Raw genomic sequence first — 19506 nt, 5'->3', positions numbered from 1 at the left:
TGTAAAGGGCTAAAGAGTAGGAATCACGAAAGTAAACCATCAGTAATACAATTATTTTAGTAGTCATCTCAGACCTAGGTGTGTCTCTCTCCTTTGAATACCAAATAGTACCAATTCTTTGCAGTGTTCACTAGGCATGTATAAGTTGGGCAGGCATATTTGTAAGTTTTATGCCAATTTCTCTGGACATTTTAGAGAAAAATGTCTGCATTGGCATAAAAGCACATATTCTGTCTATACTACTCACTAGATTTTTCACAAACATACAGCCATGTAGCAAATACTGAATTCAAGAAAGGGGAACATGCCAGTACTTGCAAAGGCCCCTCCCCCACTTTTCTGTACTGTATATTAACCCCTGACACTCTGTGTTTGCTGTCCCACCCCCACCTCCAGGTAGGACCTAGCACCGAACTGGGCTAGAGAGAGGGAAGCTTAGCCCAATGTGGGTGAGTGCCATTTAGGGTCTCAGGATAGGTAGTATACAGATGAAAAACCTACCTGGGAACAGCTTCAGAGAACTGGTTCAATTTATTGGGGGGAAAGGGGTATGTATGCCCCTGAGAAGGTGTGGAGAGTTTCTAGAGCAAGGTTTGTATAGCGGTGTATCATTGCCCATGACAGATGTTAAAAGATGCTTCATCTGCATTATCAGGGGCTGTAGGATCTGGGGGGGGGGGGGTTGTCTTACAAGGTTAAACAAGGAGTGAAGCCTGATAACTAGCAGGGTAGTAAATTCTTACTAGGGTTGATGGTAGGGGAGCCGGCTTTGTAATGCCACTCTCTGTGAAGAGTGGAATAGCCAACTCCTGCCTCCTGCTGTCCTCAGGTTTTGACATATCCAGGGTTGAAGCTTCCTCAACTTTTCCTCATTAACCCTGGACCATTACGGTCCCACAAACCCTCATGGGTAACCATTATCCTGGCTTCCAGAATCAAGTTTACATCAGTTCTAAACTACAAAATTCTAAACTTTAGTTTGTGTTTCTTTTAATGAAGATTTAAGTACCCTGAACAATAATAAAAAAATTAATGTCTTTTTTCTCACTAGAAGAAGTATTTGCCAAATACACACTCTCTTTCTAGCATTCTGCCTTTCTCTTTTGTCTTTGAACTTTGTCGGGAGCCACTCCCGCCATTACAAGATGGCGCCGGTTTCCTGCTTCCTGGTTCTTCTTGCCAGCATTGTTTTGCGATCTGCGCATGCGCCGCCTTATGCTAATGTAGGCTTGTGTGGTCCTCCATTTGGAGACCACATGCTAATTGGGTTTTGTGTGGAGCACCAATTACAGACGAACAAGTCACCCTGCTGGCTACTTAAGCAGAACGCACACAGGGTTCGGGGTCCTTCTCCATCTGCTGTTAAGAGCCTCACAATAAAGTTGCTGCTGGACAAATCCGTTGTTGCTGCGTCGTCCTTATCGGCGAGGGCTGCGCGTGACAGAACTTCACCAGTCTGGCAAAGGCATAGTTCTGGGTGAGCCTCACTGTTTCCTTTCTGTGCATCTCCATGAAGGATACTGAGCACTCTCAGAGGAGAACATCCATACTTCCAAACTGATGTCACAAAAGCCTGTGTTCTCCATCTTAGCTGGCTGGCAAACTGTCCTCCTTTCCCATTCAGCCACCAGGTCTCTCTTCCTCTCTTCATACCCGATAATTTAAATAATTTCCTCCTTAATTCAGAATTTCCATCGCATACCTTCCCAGTAAGACCTATCAAGTAAGTATTTTATCATAGAAAAAAAAATTAAGCGGTTAGCAGTTACTCACCAAGCACGCAAATTTGACTGCACATGTCCCTGACTGAATCTTTCCTGTTTTGTTTTGTTTTGTTTTTTTCATGCACTGGGCCTCTCTGACAACATTTTTTTTAAAGGTGGTTCACTCCACTTCTTCTCCTTCACATTAGTGTTGCAATGTGGGAAAAACTTTGCCATCTCTAAACATAACAGTGGGAAAGAGCTGTCTAATAACACAGGTTCTGTGCCTGTTGCCACTCCTCTTCCCTCATGCAGCTAGACTTCTTCATATATACACTTTCTGTCTGTGGTTCCTCTCTGCTTCCCATCACCCACTTCATTCTAGTGTCCATTTCCACTAGCTCATGGAAACTGACTTCCCCACCCCTTGCTAAGATTCCTGGCAGTTTCCATATGGCTAAACTAGAGACGAATTGTAGAACACACTGGCGTTTGAAACTGTTGTTTGGGCCTCCTTCAGAAATATCCTTTTTTGTTTTACTCCATGCTCCTGGGTTCTTCCCTCACCAGAAATTTCTCTCTACTCATCTTTTAGGAATCCGTCTCCTGTTATTCACATAGATGTTAATCTGAGTTCTCTATAAGTGTTCTTTTTCATTTCATGCTGCTTTTATAAAAAAGATGACTGTAAAATCTACACATGTATTCCAAGGACTGCTCATTGCTTAACTTAGATTGGATAAACAAATATGGAGCATCTGTTTCATGCTCAGACATAAGTCAAAATTTAAAACATCATCTTCATCATTAATTAAAGTTCCTAGAATGCTTTTTTGACACAAGGCATAACTGCTTCAAAATAATTATTTCTGATGATAAATAACATTTTCTCATATAGAAAACATAGAATAACAATAGAATATGACAGGATGTGATTTCATAGAGTTAACAAAACAGCCCAGGTTTTTTACCCAGAGGTACTGACTATTAACTTCTGGAAGACTTTTTGACTTACTACGCTTTTACATTGTGTGCATATACTTTACATAGTTGAACTGCTTATTTTTCATTTATTTTTATAGTTGGACATTTATGTCACAACTATTTTAACGGCTTCATGTGTTCAGTCATAAAACACAAGAAATAATCAGTATATTGGCATATACTAAACAAAGTGTTTAAACAAAGTATACTTTAAACAAGGTATAAACTTCTTTTGCATTTTTCTTAGCACATGTATATATACATACATACATACACACACACACACACACACACACACACACACACACACACACACATATAGTGTCTATGTTACCAGAAAGTTTCAGCCATTTGATCTTTGTATGCTCAACCAGACAACACCTTAAAACCTACATTTGTTTCTGTGGTTATTGATATATTTTTATTTTTAACTTTTTATTATTACATTTATTTACTTGCGTTTCTGTGGTGGGGGCAGGTACTCTATGAAGGTAAAAGAACAACATGCAAGAACTAATTTTCTTCTGCCATCTGAGCCCTGGAGACTGAACTCAAGTTATCAGAGCTAAACCATTTTCCAGCTCTCAATTTATTTGTAAAGAGATTTTCTACATATAAAGTCATACCTTGTTATTTTTAGTCATAAGTCATTACTTATTAATCAAGGCTGACTTTTTGTTTCATAGTTATATTTAAATCATTCCTATAAGTTGTTGTTTTTTGGGTTTTTTTTTTTTCTGATTCACTTTAAAACCAAGTGGGTGGAGGACCATTGAGAGAGAAAGAAGTCTCGGGGTAAAACGACCAAGGAGAGACAGAGCAGAGTTGGACCTGGCAGAACATTCTGACTTTCTTTCATTTCTAGACGCAAAAGCTGGAAAATACATGTTTGATTCATAAGAGAGCAATGTGCTAGTGGGTTGCCATTCACATTTGACTCTATTCACTTCTTATACGCAAGTGTTCTGGAGTAGACACTCAGATTATTAGGAAGCAAGTAGGGAAGGGGTTGGGAGGACACACAGTAGCATGGGTGCTCTCTGGTACACAATGCTCATACAGACAGCCAAGTTTGCTGCTACATCCCACAGGGCTGTTACTGCTGTTCACGCTTCCAGGCTAACACCTTCTGCTTCTCATACCAGCGTTGTGCATGATGGGTGTTCCTTGTGACTGACAAGGTGCAAACTCTCTTCACAGAAAGGAGAATGAGAAGTTGAAGACAGAGCCCCAAACTACATTCCAGAAACCCAGGGCTGATTCTGCAAGACAGGTGAGCAGAGAGCTGCTAGGACCCACCAACTCTTCTGTTCAGCAAATCACTGTTAACCTGGCTGGTAAGGAAGAAAGCAAACACCCAAGCAGCAGCCAGAAAGAGAGAGGAATCAAAAGTTCTTAGTGGGAGTCCTCAGTGACAGATTCCTGGGTAACAGTGTGAGTAACAAGAAATGCCCAAGCTTTTCTTGGTAATTCATTAGAACAGTGCAGAGAGAAGCATAAATTCGTTCAAACATACACAACTAAAATTCATACCTTTTTTCATAGACTAGAAATTATAAACATTCGTTTTCAACTTGAAAATAAATTTCAAGGGGATCTCAACATATTTCATCTTGTCTACAATGAATTGAGTTGGTCAACCTGGCTTGCCTGTGGCAAACTCACTGATACTCAGGGATCAATAGAGTCAATGAGTGTCAGTGGCCATGCGTCTTAGTTTGCTTTCTATTGCTTTAGTAAACACCATGTCCAAAAGCAACTTAGGGGAGGAGGAAAGGGTTTATTTTGTCTTACAGCTTATAATCCATCTTGAAGGGAAATCAGGAATATTACTAAAGGCAAGAACCTGGAGCCTTGAACTGAAGCAATGAACACTGAGAGATGGTGTTTATTGGCTTGCTCTGCGGTTTCTTATATGATGCAGGATAGAGGGCAGTGTCACCACAAATGGGCAGGGCAATCTGACATCAGTCATTAATCACCAAAATGCCTCAGAGACTTGCCTATAGGCCAATCTGAAGGGGATATCCTCTCAGTTGAAGCTTCCTCTTCCCAGATGACTCCATTTTCTCAGGTGGACAAGAATCTAACTGGCACGCCATGTAGGATTCCAGTCTATTAGAGCGGGAAAGTCTGTCTGCTTTTACATTACAGGAAGAGAAGAGTATTAATTTTTAAATCTCCATGCAACCATATTTAAATATCAAAAAACTTATGGGCCCCAAACTTTCTTGATGGAAATACATATCACCAGGACTCTGCTAGACACCATCCAGGCAACCCATAAAAGCCATCCTGAGAAGGAAAAACCTAAATGATTAGTAATTTGAAATTAAAAGCCAAGTATAGCACCAAATGAAAACTGGGTCCAAATCAAGACCAAACTAATGATTCATTCATAACAAAATGACATTTCCGAAAATTATTGAAATTTCAATTAAATGGATACGTAGTGTGGGCGTTTCGCCATGCTGCCAAACGTTAAGTGACAGCCAGATATTTTAGTAGAATACTGATTAAAGTCTGCACAAACCTCAAACAGAAATATTTTTAGCTTATAATTTTAATAGCACATTAAAAACTCACTGGGGTGCTGGCTAGATTTTATCCATGTGAGGAAATGAAGGCCCTATAGATTTTAACTTTCTACGCCTAAGGACCAGGCAAAAGACTACGTATGAGTGAACGCGTGACAACCTACCACAGATATTTCAGACTGTACTCCGGAGATTCTAGTTGAAGACTGAGGTCCATTTATGAAAGCAACCAGGCCAGTAAGTTAGTGGTGGAACTAAGGGTTAACTAAGGGTGAAACTCAGGCCTTCTGGCCTCTGTTTAGAATGTTCAGTTGTCTTTCCCGTGATGAGTCCTTGAAGGTAAGGTCTGTTTAGAGCAGGCCAGGCTGAATTAGCAAGACTAAAACAGTATCATGTGAACGTATAAAAGTCTCTGAGTTTTTCTCTAATTTTGACTCTGGCATTGATGCCTTTCTGCTGTTTTGTCGCTCCCAAGAATGACTCCCAAGAGCTGTAATAATACTACTGTTTTGTTTTGTTTTCTTTTTTTAACCCTCTTTATCGTGACCAGGTGCTTCCAGATACATCTTATTTGTATTTTCTGTATTGCATTACCTGATACAGGTGCGCTGTTTTTTCTCTTACTGTGATATAGAGGACAACCCGAAAAGCTAACGTTAAAGTGACTCCTAAGTGTGCAGAGAAGAGGCAGATGCTTGACCCACTTTTGCCGCTGCTGTTTTCTACCTCCTCCCTCTGCTTCTCCTCCTTCTTGCTCCTTCTCCTCTTCCTCTTCCTGCTCCTCCTTTTTCTCTTCCTCCTCTTTCCTCCTCCTCCCTCTGTTTCTTTTCCCTCCTGCTGCTCCTCCTCCTGCTCTTCCTCCCCCTTTTCCAGCACACAAGGTCCAGTGTATCCCAAGTTGGTTTCAAACTCTCCATGTAGCCAAGGACTACCTTTGACCTCATATCCTCTTTTCTTTCCCCTTTGAGTGCTAGGATTACAGGCACGTGCCACCATGCTTGGTTTTCATGGTGCTGAGGATATAGCTCACGGCTTGTGTGTGCTAGATAAGCACTTAACCAGTTAAAAAGCTACGCGTTCAGCCTTCTGCTTTAATGTTAAAGGATGTCCCTAATCATAAAATATCACACAGTTGCTGGAAAACATTGAAATTTAAATAAAATAGGAAACTAAAAATAGGAAACTAGCGGCTTCCATATTCTTCTACCATCTATCTATTGATATAGAGTGAGGATATTATTTTCCCTCTTACTCAATTCATTCAACATCAAAGGTTCTTCCTTCAGCACATAAAAACGGTACTTTCAAGAATATAACTTTTGTAGCTCTTTAACTCTCATTTTAGAGCTCCATATGTTATTTGCCACCTTTCAAGGACTAGTCTAAACTCTTCATATGTATTAACTAATTTCTACCTCAAATCACCCCAGGGATGCAAAAAACACAACTTTAGTTCATGGGTAAGGAGACTAAGAGATGAGGCAAGTTGCTTTGCCAGTATCACAAGGCTGAGGTGTATCAATCTAAGGATTCAAGCTCAGATTCTAGGCACTATTGTTTCCGGATGGAATTCACCCCTTTGCTAAAGCTATGCTAACAATAAACTAATTCGAATCTCGATGTTCAACTACCTGCGTTCAGCTCCTCACTTCCGACATGGACCACGCATTTACTGTGACCACCAGTAAGAAATTTGCTGTATCAGCAGTTCAGCTTATGGACGTTTTTTGCTTGGGAGTCCTAGCAGGCTCTGTAATACTCAAGGAAAATGACTTTCTTCTTCCCACCTGTGAGCAGCTCAGTGTGGGACACCAGCTACCAAACACAGGAAGGCCTCCTGGGAGGTGTGGGGACTGACTAATTGGTTATGTCTGCCAGGCAGGCATGTAATGCTGCCTTGCCAGATGGCAGCCACAGTTGCCTGGTACAGAAACCCTCATTACCACCTTGACTAAGTGGTAAGTGGAATCCTGCTATAGTTACAGAAGCACACCAATCAAAACGACTTCTAGATCTCTATCACTCACAAGCAGATAAAAACAAGCCTGGGATATGTCCCACAGTCTGGACAGATTAATTTGCTCCAAAGGAGACGTTAGTGATCAAGACTGAGACAGCATGAAGGTGGGGGCAGGGAGGCAAGCATCAGATAGCAGATGATGTTCAAAGAATATCCTTAATAGGAGGTAAGGCTTAGCATGTTAGAGGAGCACGTTTATATATTTAAGAACAGTAGTAAGACATCTAGAAATGAGTAGGACAAGCCTTAATTTCATGCATGAATGAGGCTCAGCGAGCTTAAAGGAGCTGTCTACAGTCTCCTAAGATAAGAAATGGACTATTTTGTCACTAGCATTTTTCTTCAGCAAGATAAACCTTTGAAAATGTGTGTGTGTGTGTGTGTGTGAGAGAGAGAAATATTCTCACACATGTATATGTATGTATGCATATATATATATACATATAGTTTCTCATGAACATTAGTTCTGACTTCTCTGATAATTTTTTTTAAATGTGTGACTAACATCAAAGACAGTAACGCAATTTAAAAATACAGAGTGTCCTTATAAGGACATCTGGCAGCATGAGAATCAAAGTATGAGTTTTTCACTTTAATAACTATCACAGGCAATTGGTAAGTGTGCTTCAAAGCCTTTCTGCATAGATGGCGTTTGGCTATGCAGCAGAACCCTATCATTTTGCCTTCCCTGGACAAATGAATAGACAGATAGGAGGGCCTTTCCCCTCTGGATGTGTCCTTGCAGCTCAGTTCACATGGTCAATGCGGAGTCTTTGCTCATGCTCACCGTCCTGTGACCTGATTCAGAATGGTCTCAGTTGTGCTCGTCCAGTTAGTCGCTTCAGCAACAATCCTTTCCTCCCCTCACTCCATAACTCTCATGTCCAATTGTCACTGAGTTTTTTTACATTATTGCTTTTTTGGTGTCTTTTTTTTTTTTTGTCTTTTTCTGTTGTTAATCCAGTCAGAGTCCTGTTCTGTCTTACTGGAGAGATTTTAATCATCTTCACACCACTGGATTTTTCTGTTTGTAAATTCTCCTGTTTGTACTAGCCAGCAATTACAAGAATATTTTGCCACGTAACACCCAGTACTTGGTGTTTTATGACAATCACCCTATGCACCCACATATACAGGTGTGAACTGGGTCAGTCTTTGTTGACCCCAGTTGGATTTGGCTGGAATATCTCAAAACTTTAAATTTGTTTCAGGTGTTATTTTTCTTATTTTTTGTCTTTATTATGTTTTCTCTTATTTTGATATATATTTATGATTTGTATTATAAATATAAATAAATGAATATTTAAATATTGTTTACAAGTTATATATATATATATATATATATATATTTTTAAGCACTATGTGTTTCTGTATTTGCCTATATACAAATAACAATTAATCTTTTAAAAAATGCCCTGAGTTTAAAAGGGAGCAAGGAGCTATCTATGACAAGGTTTGGAAGGAGGAAAGAGAAAGGGTAAATGATGTAGTTATATTATAATCTCAAAAATAAAGGAAGTAGTTAAAATTTTTGATGACCCTATGAATACACATGAAATGAATGGTAATAAAAGAGTACATGGGTGTGTTACATCTTTTAGAAAGATCTTCACAACCTATCAGCTTTAGCCTCTACTTCAGACATTTAAACTATACTGTTAATCCCGATTGCCCTGATATAAAAGTCAAACTCCTTCACCCAATTCAATCTACTCTATTTCTCTTCACTAAAATAAATTCCACCCCATAGCAAAATTTTCTTATCTTTCCATAGTTTTTCTTGTGTTATTCATTTTTGAGAACTTCATGTATTATTTCATCACTTCTATTCCATCTCACCTTCCCTCTAACTACCTCCATGTTCCCTCCTCCAAACTTCAAGACCTCTTCTGTAATTAAACACTCTCATTCACAACAGTCTCAAAAATAATACAGGAATAAACCTAACAAAGAAGAATGCTACAAAAGACATCCAGAGAAATTTAATAAATGTTACATCTTTGAAGAAAGGGATTGAGGAAAACAGTAGGAAATAGAAAAAAAAAAACCCTCCATACTCATAAGTTAGTAGAATTAATATTACAAAAGTGATTATTCTATCAAAAGCAATTTATAGTATCAATGCAAACTTACTTGATATCAGCACAACATTCTTCACAGTTATAGGAAAATCGTCTTAAAACTCATACAGAACTACAAAAGACCCAGGCTAGCCAAAGCAATTCTAAGTCAAAAGAACACTTGTGAAGGTAGCGGAAGTCCAAATTTCAGAATTATTTACAGAGCCTTAGGAATACAAACACTAGGGTATTCACACACACACACACACACACACACACACACACACACACACCAGGCAGGTAGGGAAATGAACAAAATGAACAAAATGTAAGTGAGTGTAACTACAGCCCTTTGAAACTTGACACAGATGCCAAAAACCAACACTGGAGAAGACAGGGAGCATCTTCAACAAATGGTGCAAGGAAAATCCACATACAGAAGAATGAAATTAGACTGATATTGGTCAATATTTAAGACATGTTTGGCTTCTAAAATTTCTAATATCCTCAGGACAAAAATAAACATGTGTGAAATTCTCATGCTTTATTTTTAATAATTCTTACAGGCAAATGTCACAAAACTATCATTGACTGAAGTTACTGCAGATATTTTTGTCATCTAAAAACAGGATTTTGTGATTGTCCTCAGATAAAGCACAGACCATAGCAAGTCCTAAAGGGAATTCATGACCTCCCTCTGGACTCCCTCTGCAAATTTATCTTTGGTGTTTTCCAAAAGTTAGATTCTGAAAAGCTCTCTCCCTCTGGCTAGCACACTATATACTCCATTGATATTTTCTGTATTCACTTTTCTTTTTCTGTCATTTTTTTTCCATTCCCCTCCTTATCCAGTTATTAGACTGCCAAAATCTAACTTCTTTTTCAACTTTAGACATAAGTGACATTGCCTGTTGGCCTGGACTCCTACGTCCACATTAGTTGGATATATGAGCTGTTGTTGTAGGGCTTTTTCTATCCTATATTGTACTACTGTCATGGTTCCTTACTACGTCTTACTACGTCTGCAAGTTGTGAGAGCTCCGTTCATTCTAGAGCCTATCACAGTTCCTGAGGAAACTTATGGAAATAATTCAGTATGCATACATACATACATACATATATGTGTGTGTGTTTTCTGCAAACCTTTGCTTTATAACTGTAGAAGGGAGCTGGTGCCACCTACATTGCACATTTTTTGTAAGAGTAAAATTAATTGATATATATCCCCATATGATGCCTTTTTCAGAGTACATCATATAACCAACTGTTCTTCTCATGTATATTCCATAACTAATATTCTTGCCTACTCTGTAGAGTTTCTTGATTTTGTCTTAAAATATTTCGTGACTACACAGAACCTGTAAGTTGCTGTCATATTCATGGTTACTTGCCAAAACTCTTAGCTGACTGAAGACTGCAAGTTGTCACAATCACTTTGATACTATTTTTTGTTTACCTGGAACTAAAACTAATCATGGATCTGGATTTTTACCCAAAATTTAGATGAAATCAACTCTATGAGCCCAAACTGTAAAGTGATGAATGCAAACATCTTGGAAAGAATGGTTGTTTTTCTCCAAGAGAGAAGAAAATATGTTGTTACATTCAGGGCATGTGAGAAAATACCAACTTTGCTCAAGAGCCTGAAAAAGACTGAAGCAAAAGGCACAAAGTTTGTGAAGTTTCCTTGGGATCATCAGGGAGGGACAGTACAAACAGCTTACCAGCAGTTATGCAGAAGAATTCCACCTGCAAACTGAGACAGAAGGGTTGTGTCTGGGCATCTGAATCCTGGTACTAGCTAGTCAAGAATTTTAAGTATGAAAGTTATGTAGGGAACAGCTAGTTAGCTTAAGTAAAGTGTATTACAAGCAAGCCATTTCCTATTGCCAGTAGCTAGCTAGTTCTAGGTATATCCAGAGGTACACTAACATGAGAAATCATCATAAAAATGTTAAAGTATTGATAATATATCATATTCTATGGCACAATGACATGAGGTTTTAACCTTGACCCTAGCACCATTATTATTATGTTATAAACTTTAACAAAAATTTTGGAGAGTTACATTTTAAATTTCTTTTATTCTTGCCAAAGCTCATAATTGCCTTGACCACCATTTATGAACTTGCTAATTAAAACATCCTACAAAGACTACTATTTCTGATAGGAACACGCATCTGTCTACAAACACCTTATGCTCTACCTATTTTCTTATGTGTATCTGTCAGAGACACCATTTTTTTCTTTTACACAAATAAGACAGTATTTAATTCTTAACATTTTCGTTCAACATGTGTTAATTGTCTAATGATGAAGTTGGTGTGGAGCAAGTGTTCTTCACTGGGAATTGAGTTACTTGATGACTGCATGGGTTGAAGCTAACTTAGGATTGGAATTTTCTGGAAGAAGCCACTTGCCTCACTCAATTCTCCCTTTCTGTTTTCTCTTCCCTTTCTCAATTCAGCTTGTTGCTTTCATTTGTCTTTGTTTCTTCAAGATTTCCCATGAAGCAAATGCCCACTGCTATTCTGCACCAACTGGAGACCAGTCTCTCTCCTATAAACATTGTCTCCAGAGAAGAAAGTCTACAGACAGGTCCTTGGAATTTAAAGCAAAGGACAGTCCTGGTCAAGCTGTGGTGTGTATACTGAATGTTTTCTATAGCTCTGTAGATGATGGGAATTAGTCACTGACCATGTATTTTCATGTGAAATACTGATTAGAAAATCTGAGAATGGATTGACAGATATCATACAGCACATGTTCAGCCAATTTTCAGGACTCTTCCTTGGGGACTTTTCAGACAAACCTGCAGAGCTCAACTTCCTTCACTCCAAATTGCCCAGAAGGGCCCCTGCAATCCTAGTTAATCCAGTCTGGATTCAGCTCTCATCGTTTTTTTGTTTGTTTGTTTGTTTGTTTGTTTTTGTTTCAGTCTCAGCACTAAAGTCCCCAATCTGAGAAATCTTTCAGATATGTTATTCTAAATTCTTTTTTTTAACTTTTTTTATTTTTTATTAATTACATTTTATCCATTTTGTATCCCCCCATAAGCCCCTCCCTCCTCCCCTCCCGATCCCACCCTCCCTCCCCTTTCTGAATGCATGCCCCTCCCCAAGTCCACTGATAGGGGAGGTTCTCCTCTCCTTTCTGATCTTAGTCTATCAGTTCTCATCAAAAGTGGCTGCATTGTCCTCTTCTGTGGCCTGGTAAGGCTGCCAAGATAAAATGTTTCTGCTTTCATTGTGCAAGACTGATGATGGTTGTTAAAGAATTTATGTATATCCTCTAAGAAGAGTTGCTTTCTTCCCTCCTAAGGAAAAGATCCAAGGTCCCATAAACTAACTAAACTAGCCAGAATGAATACTTTCCTCAGGTAGTACCATCTTGTCTTAGCCTGGGCCAGGCCTGCAAAGGTAAGCTCTAACACTTTTTCCAGCTGTGTCTGCTTCTGCTTTACCTGTCCCATCTCAGAGCTCTATTCACACTTCTGTCCCTTGTTTTGTTAGGAAATTGTCCAAAAGCCATCTATAATGACAAGAGAAGATTATTTTCTAATCACTATGGTCAGAAGAGAACCAAAGTCACGCCCATTGAGCTCCAGCCTGTTGGACAAACTTCAAAAAGAGCTGAAGATTCTGGACCCCTCTCCTCAGGGTTTGTCCTCCAGTCAAAGCTGAGCCACCAGTTCCTAAGGAATGAAGTCCCTCTGCACTTATAAACAGTGAAGCTCCTCTGCCAAAGATTTTCCAAAAAGGGTTCTCCAGAAATGGTATGGCCATCTTGTGGGTTATTTTTATGTCTCTGACTTTAACCCAACAGGGTAATAAAATTAAGAAGTTAGTTTCCTCCGTGACCATGGCCTTTTCTATAGAGCTCTCAGCTTATTCATATTCATGAGTGGCCAAGTTTTCATCAGAAAACAGTGGAACAGAAAATAGAGTTAAGGCTCTTAGGTTTATTCAATTTCCCCTTAAGACTTTTTATCTCAACTTTCACTGGCTGTTCTAAACATATGAAGCCCGATACTGATTCAAAGCAATGGGCTGCCTCGAGTTTCCTGAGATTTTGTTTATAAGCCTCAAGAAGCCTCTGGACTGTCTCTTATGTTAGCAGTGGAAATCAGTAACTGTCCTTTAATCCCTTACTACATTGGACTTACTAAGGCAAGTTTGTTGTGACAGTGTCTTAGAGGTCAGGGGTATCTTTGTAATATTATTTACCACTATAGTTTTGAAAACTGAGGCCGAGGTTGTCAAGAAAACGGTTGAAGAAACCAAGGAATTAATGGCAGACCCAGAGCTAAGACATGAATCACCAATAATAAGTGGGTTTGTATGCAGTCCATATTTGGGCACTGGCCTAAAACTCACTTGCACTTGACTGTAGTATGGTCCAAATATAGACAAATTACAGAGCCACAGAAAATATCCTAAAATGGGCATGATAGTAATGAGAAACTGTGAGTATCATTGACAGGGAAGGCCTTAGACAGAGCAGATATCACAAAGGAAGGCCAGGGCACTAACACAAACTCCAGCAGCTGCAAATCTGTTACCTGCGACTGACTGTTCTCAATGATCTTGTCTAGGCTAGCAAGTCAAAACCAATATCACAGACATCATCTCAGGATTTAGTGATATAGCAAATAAAAATATTGATGCTTTATCTAGTTCTTAGTAGGTGGTCAAATAAATATTCTCTCTCCCCTAGGCTGTCATAATTAATTCTGTTCTAGCTTTATGAGAATTATTTAGCAGTATGCAGAAAATGAAGGAAACAAACTATGTAAAACTTCAGTTCAGTACAATTTTATAGCCCAAGACCTACCTAATATGAGACTCACCCTAACTTCTCTCCATGCTGTTCCTCTGATTCTCTGCAGGTTCTGCTATCCAGAGCCTCTTGATGGCTTCTACCACCCTCAATCTCTTACTACATTGGAAAACAATCATGACTTTTTTTCTTTCAATTAGCCTAATAATTGTTGTCTTTAGAAAATATGAATGCATCTAAGCTTATAAGCATATATTACATATACTAAGCACTTCTGAGATGTGAGAGGGAGAAAAAAGGCTAGACATTATGTGATACAGCAATAACAACCCCAAATTCTCAGTGGCTTAAAAAACAAAAACTAAAACAAACGTCATTTATGTTTAGAAGCAGGGTCTGATACAACCCAGACTATTACATTAAGGCACCTATGTAGCTGAAGATGACCTGAGTTTCTGATCTCCCTGCCTCCACCTTCCAAAGGCTGTGATTATAGGAATGTGCCACCATGACTAATTATATTTCACGCTGGGGATCAAAACCAGGAACTATGGTGCAGCAGACACTTTACCAACTGAACTACGTTCCCGAGTTGTTAGTTTCTAAATTGTCATTTACAGGCACCAGTGCTGTCTGAGCTGCAGGACTATCTTGATGAAACAGCTGCTCAGGAATGCTTTTACAAGTGATACTGGAGGGGCAAAAGGGGGACATCCAAGGCCCTTATGCCAGAAATTTAATCTTTAATGCTCAATGGTTCTCCTTTTATTTGTCCATAGCACTTTAGCCAGAATTAGCCACATGGCTCTCCCAAGGTTCTATAAACTTTTTCAGTCCTGACACTTTCTTGGCAAAGAACTTTTATGTGACCTCTGTATATAGATATATAGAATAGGTATACAAATCAAACATTTACTGATAAAGGATCACAAAGAACTGTCAAAAATAATTCTTTGGTGTACATACAAGTTTATTGTTTATAAAAAATGAAAGCACAATTGTAAGCTAATGAGATGAATGTGCTTATTTAATTGGTTTTTTAAAATTTATTTATTCTATTTGTTTGAGTGTTTTGCCTACATGTATGTATGCCATGCCTGGTACCCGCGAAGGTCAGAATACAGTATCAAATGCCATAGAGCTTGAGTTCCAGGTGGTTCTAAACCACCATATGGATTCTGAGAACCAAACTCAAGTCTTTTGTAAGAGTAACAAGTGCTGTTAGCCACTGAGTCATCTCACTAGTCCCTTACTTATTTTTTAAACTAAAACAAAATTATATTGCTACCCCTTCTTTTTTTTCTACATCTAATACCTCTCCTTCACTTCCAACTCAAACTGATGGACTCTTTTTGGATGGTAATTGTTATTACATACATAAATATGCATACAACTACTAAGCCAGTTTTTGTTGCTTGAGGTACATGATTAATTTTAGGGTTGATTGTGGCCAGACTTTTTCAGCTGCTATATTAGGTTCCTTTTCCTACCTCCCTACACCAACCCTGTCTTATTCAACCCCTCAACATCAGGTAGGAGAGAAATAAGGTTAGAGGGGGAAAGGGGGTGCCTACTTCCTACTGATTAGGAGAGCTGAGTTTCTTGGGGCGAATTTGATCTTTGTTATCAGGATATCTCCAACCAGCAATCCAGCAAACAGCAAAGCAGCAGGAGCAAACATCCGCCAGTCTATCTTGGAGCTCTGGTGTTTAAATGCCCTCTGAAGAGTCATTCCCCAGAATTCTAAAGATAAACTCTCTTCAGCTGGCAAGATCATGTCCCTGTGAGAGTATGAGGCCACTCGTAGTCAGCTGTGGTGGGCATCTGAAATAGCCAAATATCCCACACCTGGGATTAAAACAAAACTTATTCATGTAACATATCTATGTTAAAAAAAAAACACCTCAAAATTCTCACTACAGTTGACCACTTTGCATGGAATAACCAATTGGGCATCCCATTTCTAAGAGAGGGTAATTCTCCCTCTTTTAGCAGTCACTGACTGCCTGTAGCTCTTTATCTAGGGACAAAAAGAAAAGAAAAATAACTCTACTTCTGAAGGTGAAGATTCTATCCTAATCCCAATCCAAAAGTAACTCAATGGACTTTCAGGAAACTCAAGTGAGAAACTCAAACAACAGCTTTAAAACCTAATCATTCTAACAATACAATCAAAAGATACAGTAAGTTCATGCTAATATGCTGAAGAATGACTGTATAAAATATTAAAAGGCTGTCTTTTATTAAGCCACTGTATATCTGTTTGGGATGGAAACTGAACAGTTTCCTTGTCATCCCCTTGAACCTTGTCATCCCCAACACACAGTCGTCTGGAATCTAAGGCAAGGTGTTTTAGGCAGGGCTCACTGGTATTGTACTATGTGAATTTTGCAAATGCAATGTAAGTGCATATGTTGTGTGCTCAGACAAGGCTACAGGGAAGTAAAGTGAACCTATGGAGATAAAAGAGCCAGGGATATATTGTGTGTTGAATTTTGAATTAATATGTGGTTGTTACACATTCAAAACCCGTTTACTGTTCTATAGTGTCACAGCCTAGAATTTAAGTAACTGAGCTCTACCAGCCACAAGGCAGCAATGAGGAGGTACTATTTTGACATTTGTCCAGATAAGACCACTTAGACAATACCACTGATAATTACTGGCCTAAATTTTTAAAATAGGATTTTTAAAAACTATCAGTGATAAATATTTTCCAAATACATTTGATGCCAACAGGCCTCTTTCTTCTCGGTGTAAATTAAATGAAGATGTTCTACTCTATATTTAATTTTCAGGTGAATTATGGAGAGCTACTTTGTTTTTTAAAAGAAGCAACAAAAGATAATTTACAGCAAAAAGGAACAAATATATACAGAAACCCAAAGATAACTCCAAGTCCCGGCCACCATCAACAAAGGTACCCTCTCCCTTTTTGTAGTCATATTGTTCCTACATATTTTAGGTCATACTGCTTAGGTAATATATAGTGAATTGAAGTACTGTTGTTGGCTAGTTTGGGACGTTCAAAGGTTAAAATGAAAGTGCCAGCCTGGGTTTGGGTTTTCAGATGTTCTCATCCTTACATAATAGACAGGGGGAAGAAAGAAACTCTGTAACCTCTCCTAAAACAACATTAATCTCTTTCATAAGGTCTCCACTCTCATGACCTAAGGTTCCCCAGTTTGAATTTGAGAAACAAACATATTCCATTGCACTAGACTTTTAGAGCCTTTAGGATAGTGGAGGTTTTTATTAGAGTTACTTACCCAGTTTGCAAACACTTGCATTTTGTTCTCTCTCTTTTTCTCTCATTCTCTTTATACCACTCTCTCATCTTGGGATGATTGAGAGCAAAGTATAATGAGACATGTGTGTAAAAATGTCATAGTGAAATGCTTTGTATTATATCCTAACACATAAATTTAATTTTAAAAGTAAGTAAATAAGAGAGAGGAGGATAACTCTGACTTCCCTTTTTACACAGGAAGTTCAAGGCAGGCAGAGGTACAGAGCGAAATTATGTTGTGAATTTAAACAAACAACTAAATAAAAATAATCAAACGACCAAGTACAAAGCTCTTTAAAACAGGCATTGAATTTGGAATTACTTATTTGGTATTTGAGGCTAGAAATGCTGTCTGTCCTAGCCAACATTGTGTCTCACTTAGCCCTCCCATAGTTACTGGCCTATCTGAGGTGTTCAATACATATGTAATGAAAAAAAAAAAAAAAAAAAGACATCTCCAGTTATCCAAAGATGTTACATCATGTGACTTGCAGGGAGAAAATAGAAAATAGAAAATCTCTATTTTACAAAACTACATAAAGAGATTATTCTGATTGCATGAAAGAAGGCATTGCTTTGTTAAAACCAGACAGTGTATTTGCGGAAACATAGGACTGAGCCTGCAGCTCAGGAGGAAGTCCTCCTTATCATCTGCTGGGTGGGGTAGCTCTGGGACTGGAAGGCTACAGCTCTCATCTCCTAAAGTGTGCCAGATGAAATCCAGTCCTGGAAGAGCCTTTCCAGACGTCCTGCCAGCTACCATATCAGCAAACTGAGCAAGGGCCAAAGCCTGATCAATCCTGACACTTAGTAACTGATGTGGAAAGAAAGGAGAGAGGAAAACTTGTAATTCAAATTGTTAACCCTGGTATCTGATTGGCAGAGTCTGCCTTAGCAGCACAGAGAGGTTGATAATGCCAGGGTTTTCCTCTGCTAGAATTGGGAGGCAGAATGGGCAGCAATCGCTTACAGGAGCACAAGCAGGATAGCCCCTCCTAAATGGATCTTTCAGAAAGTATTATATATTATTAAGTAGTTGAGAATTGTTTATTTTGGAAGTCACCTTCTAGACATCTTAAGCAAATCAGTTTTTGGTCATGCTTTAGAGCAGTGGGAAACAGCAACAAGTAAGAAAGTCTTGACCTTGTGGCCCAATCTACTAGTGAAGAAAGACTCAAGACATGAAGAAACAGAGATAGGATTTGTGGGAAGCCTTTGGGTGAAGAGAACACATAATTATGCAAGTGTATCAAAGAGGGAAGGGCTGCAGCAGGGAGACCTGATTTTTGTACACTCCTTAAGCATTCAATCAGAAGTCACAGTTTAGCTTGAAGTCAGTGATGGAGGAGGCTGTACGTGAAGAAAGCTGGTGGTACTGAGGATGAAGGCTTTACTTGAAGAAGTAGTTTTAATCATTTATCTGCATACCACGGAAAGGAGCCCGACGTATGTGGGTGTGGAATGTAGACACCACAGCTTCCTTCTGAGGAAGTAGCATGTCACTTCATAAGTGCAAGTCTTGTTGAACACCACAGTGGAGGTGTGATTCAGATGGATCTGGGAAACACATGGATTTGGATGCAGAGTGTTCATGAAACAAATATGAATAACATCTTAGTACCCTGTTATCATTCATCTATTATTCAAAGAGGAAATAGTCAGACATGACTGTCTCAATACTTACATATTTTCATGTCAGACTATAAGTAAATATCATTCTCCAAACACCATGTCTTCCATACATAAATAGGAGGTTAAGAAAGTATGTAATATGTCTGTCCAATAGAGGGTTTCAACTGTAAATCCACATTTCAATACTGTAGCATGTTTGTTTGGCTTTGTTTGTGGCAATGAGTGGTTTAGAGATTTTACTTGCTATTAGAAATTAACTGAATTTAAAAACAGCAAGATTAAGTAGATCAAGAAAATGGCTTAATGTTTGTTGCTAGTTTCTTCTCAAGTAATAAAAGAGAGCTACAAAACAGATTAGCCCTCTAGGTCTATATAATAACCCAGCTGGTCTGTGCTCCTGAGAAGAAATTGTAGATCTCATCACAGTGAAAAAAGAAGTGTGTTGAGCGATGAAAATTGCACATGCAGCCCATGTCCCAGTTGCTAAGATTTAGGCATATCC

General features: G+C 38.8%; 1 protein-coding gene across 1 annotated transcript in view; it reads left to right on the top strand.

Annotated features, from left to right (window-relative positions):
* CUNH1orf87 (chromosome unknown C1orf87 homolog) overlaps positions 1–19506 on the top strand; it is a 71260-nt gene that overhangs the window by 14653 nt on the left and 37101 nt on the right. The window contains 6 exon segments of the mRNA XM_055629043.1: positions 3888–4060; positions 4063–4121; positions 11805–11945; positions 12817–12952; positions 12955–13079; positions 16882–17003. Coding sequence (XP_055485018.1) covers positions 3888–4060; positions 4063–4121; positions 11805–11945; positions 12817–12952; positions 12955–13079; positions 16882–17003 — 756 coding nt within the window.

The sequence above is a fragment of the Psammomys obesus genome, unplaced genomic scaffold (genome assembly GCF_907164565.1).
Source record: "Psammomys obesus unplaced genomic scaffold, mPsaObe1.curated_primary_1811, whole genome shotgun sequence".
NCBI classification, from domain to species: domain Eukaryota; kingdom Metazoa; phylum Chordata; class Mammalia; order Rodentia; family Muridae; genus Psammomys; species Psammomys obesus.
Note: the sequence above shows the minus strand (reverse complement) of the source record. Positions and strands in the feature narration are given on the sequence as shown.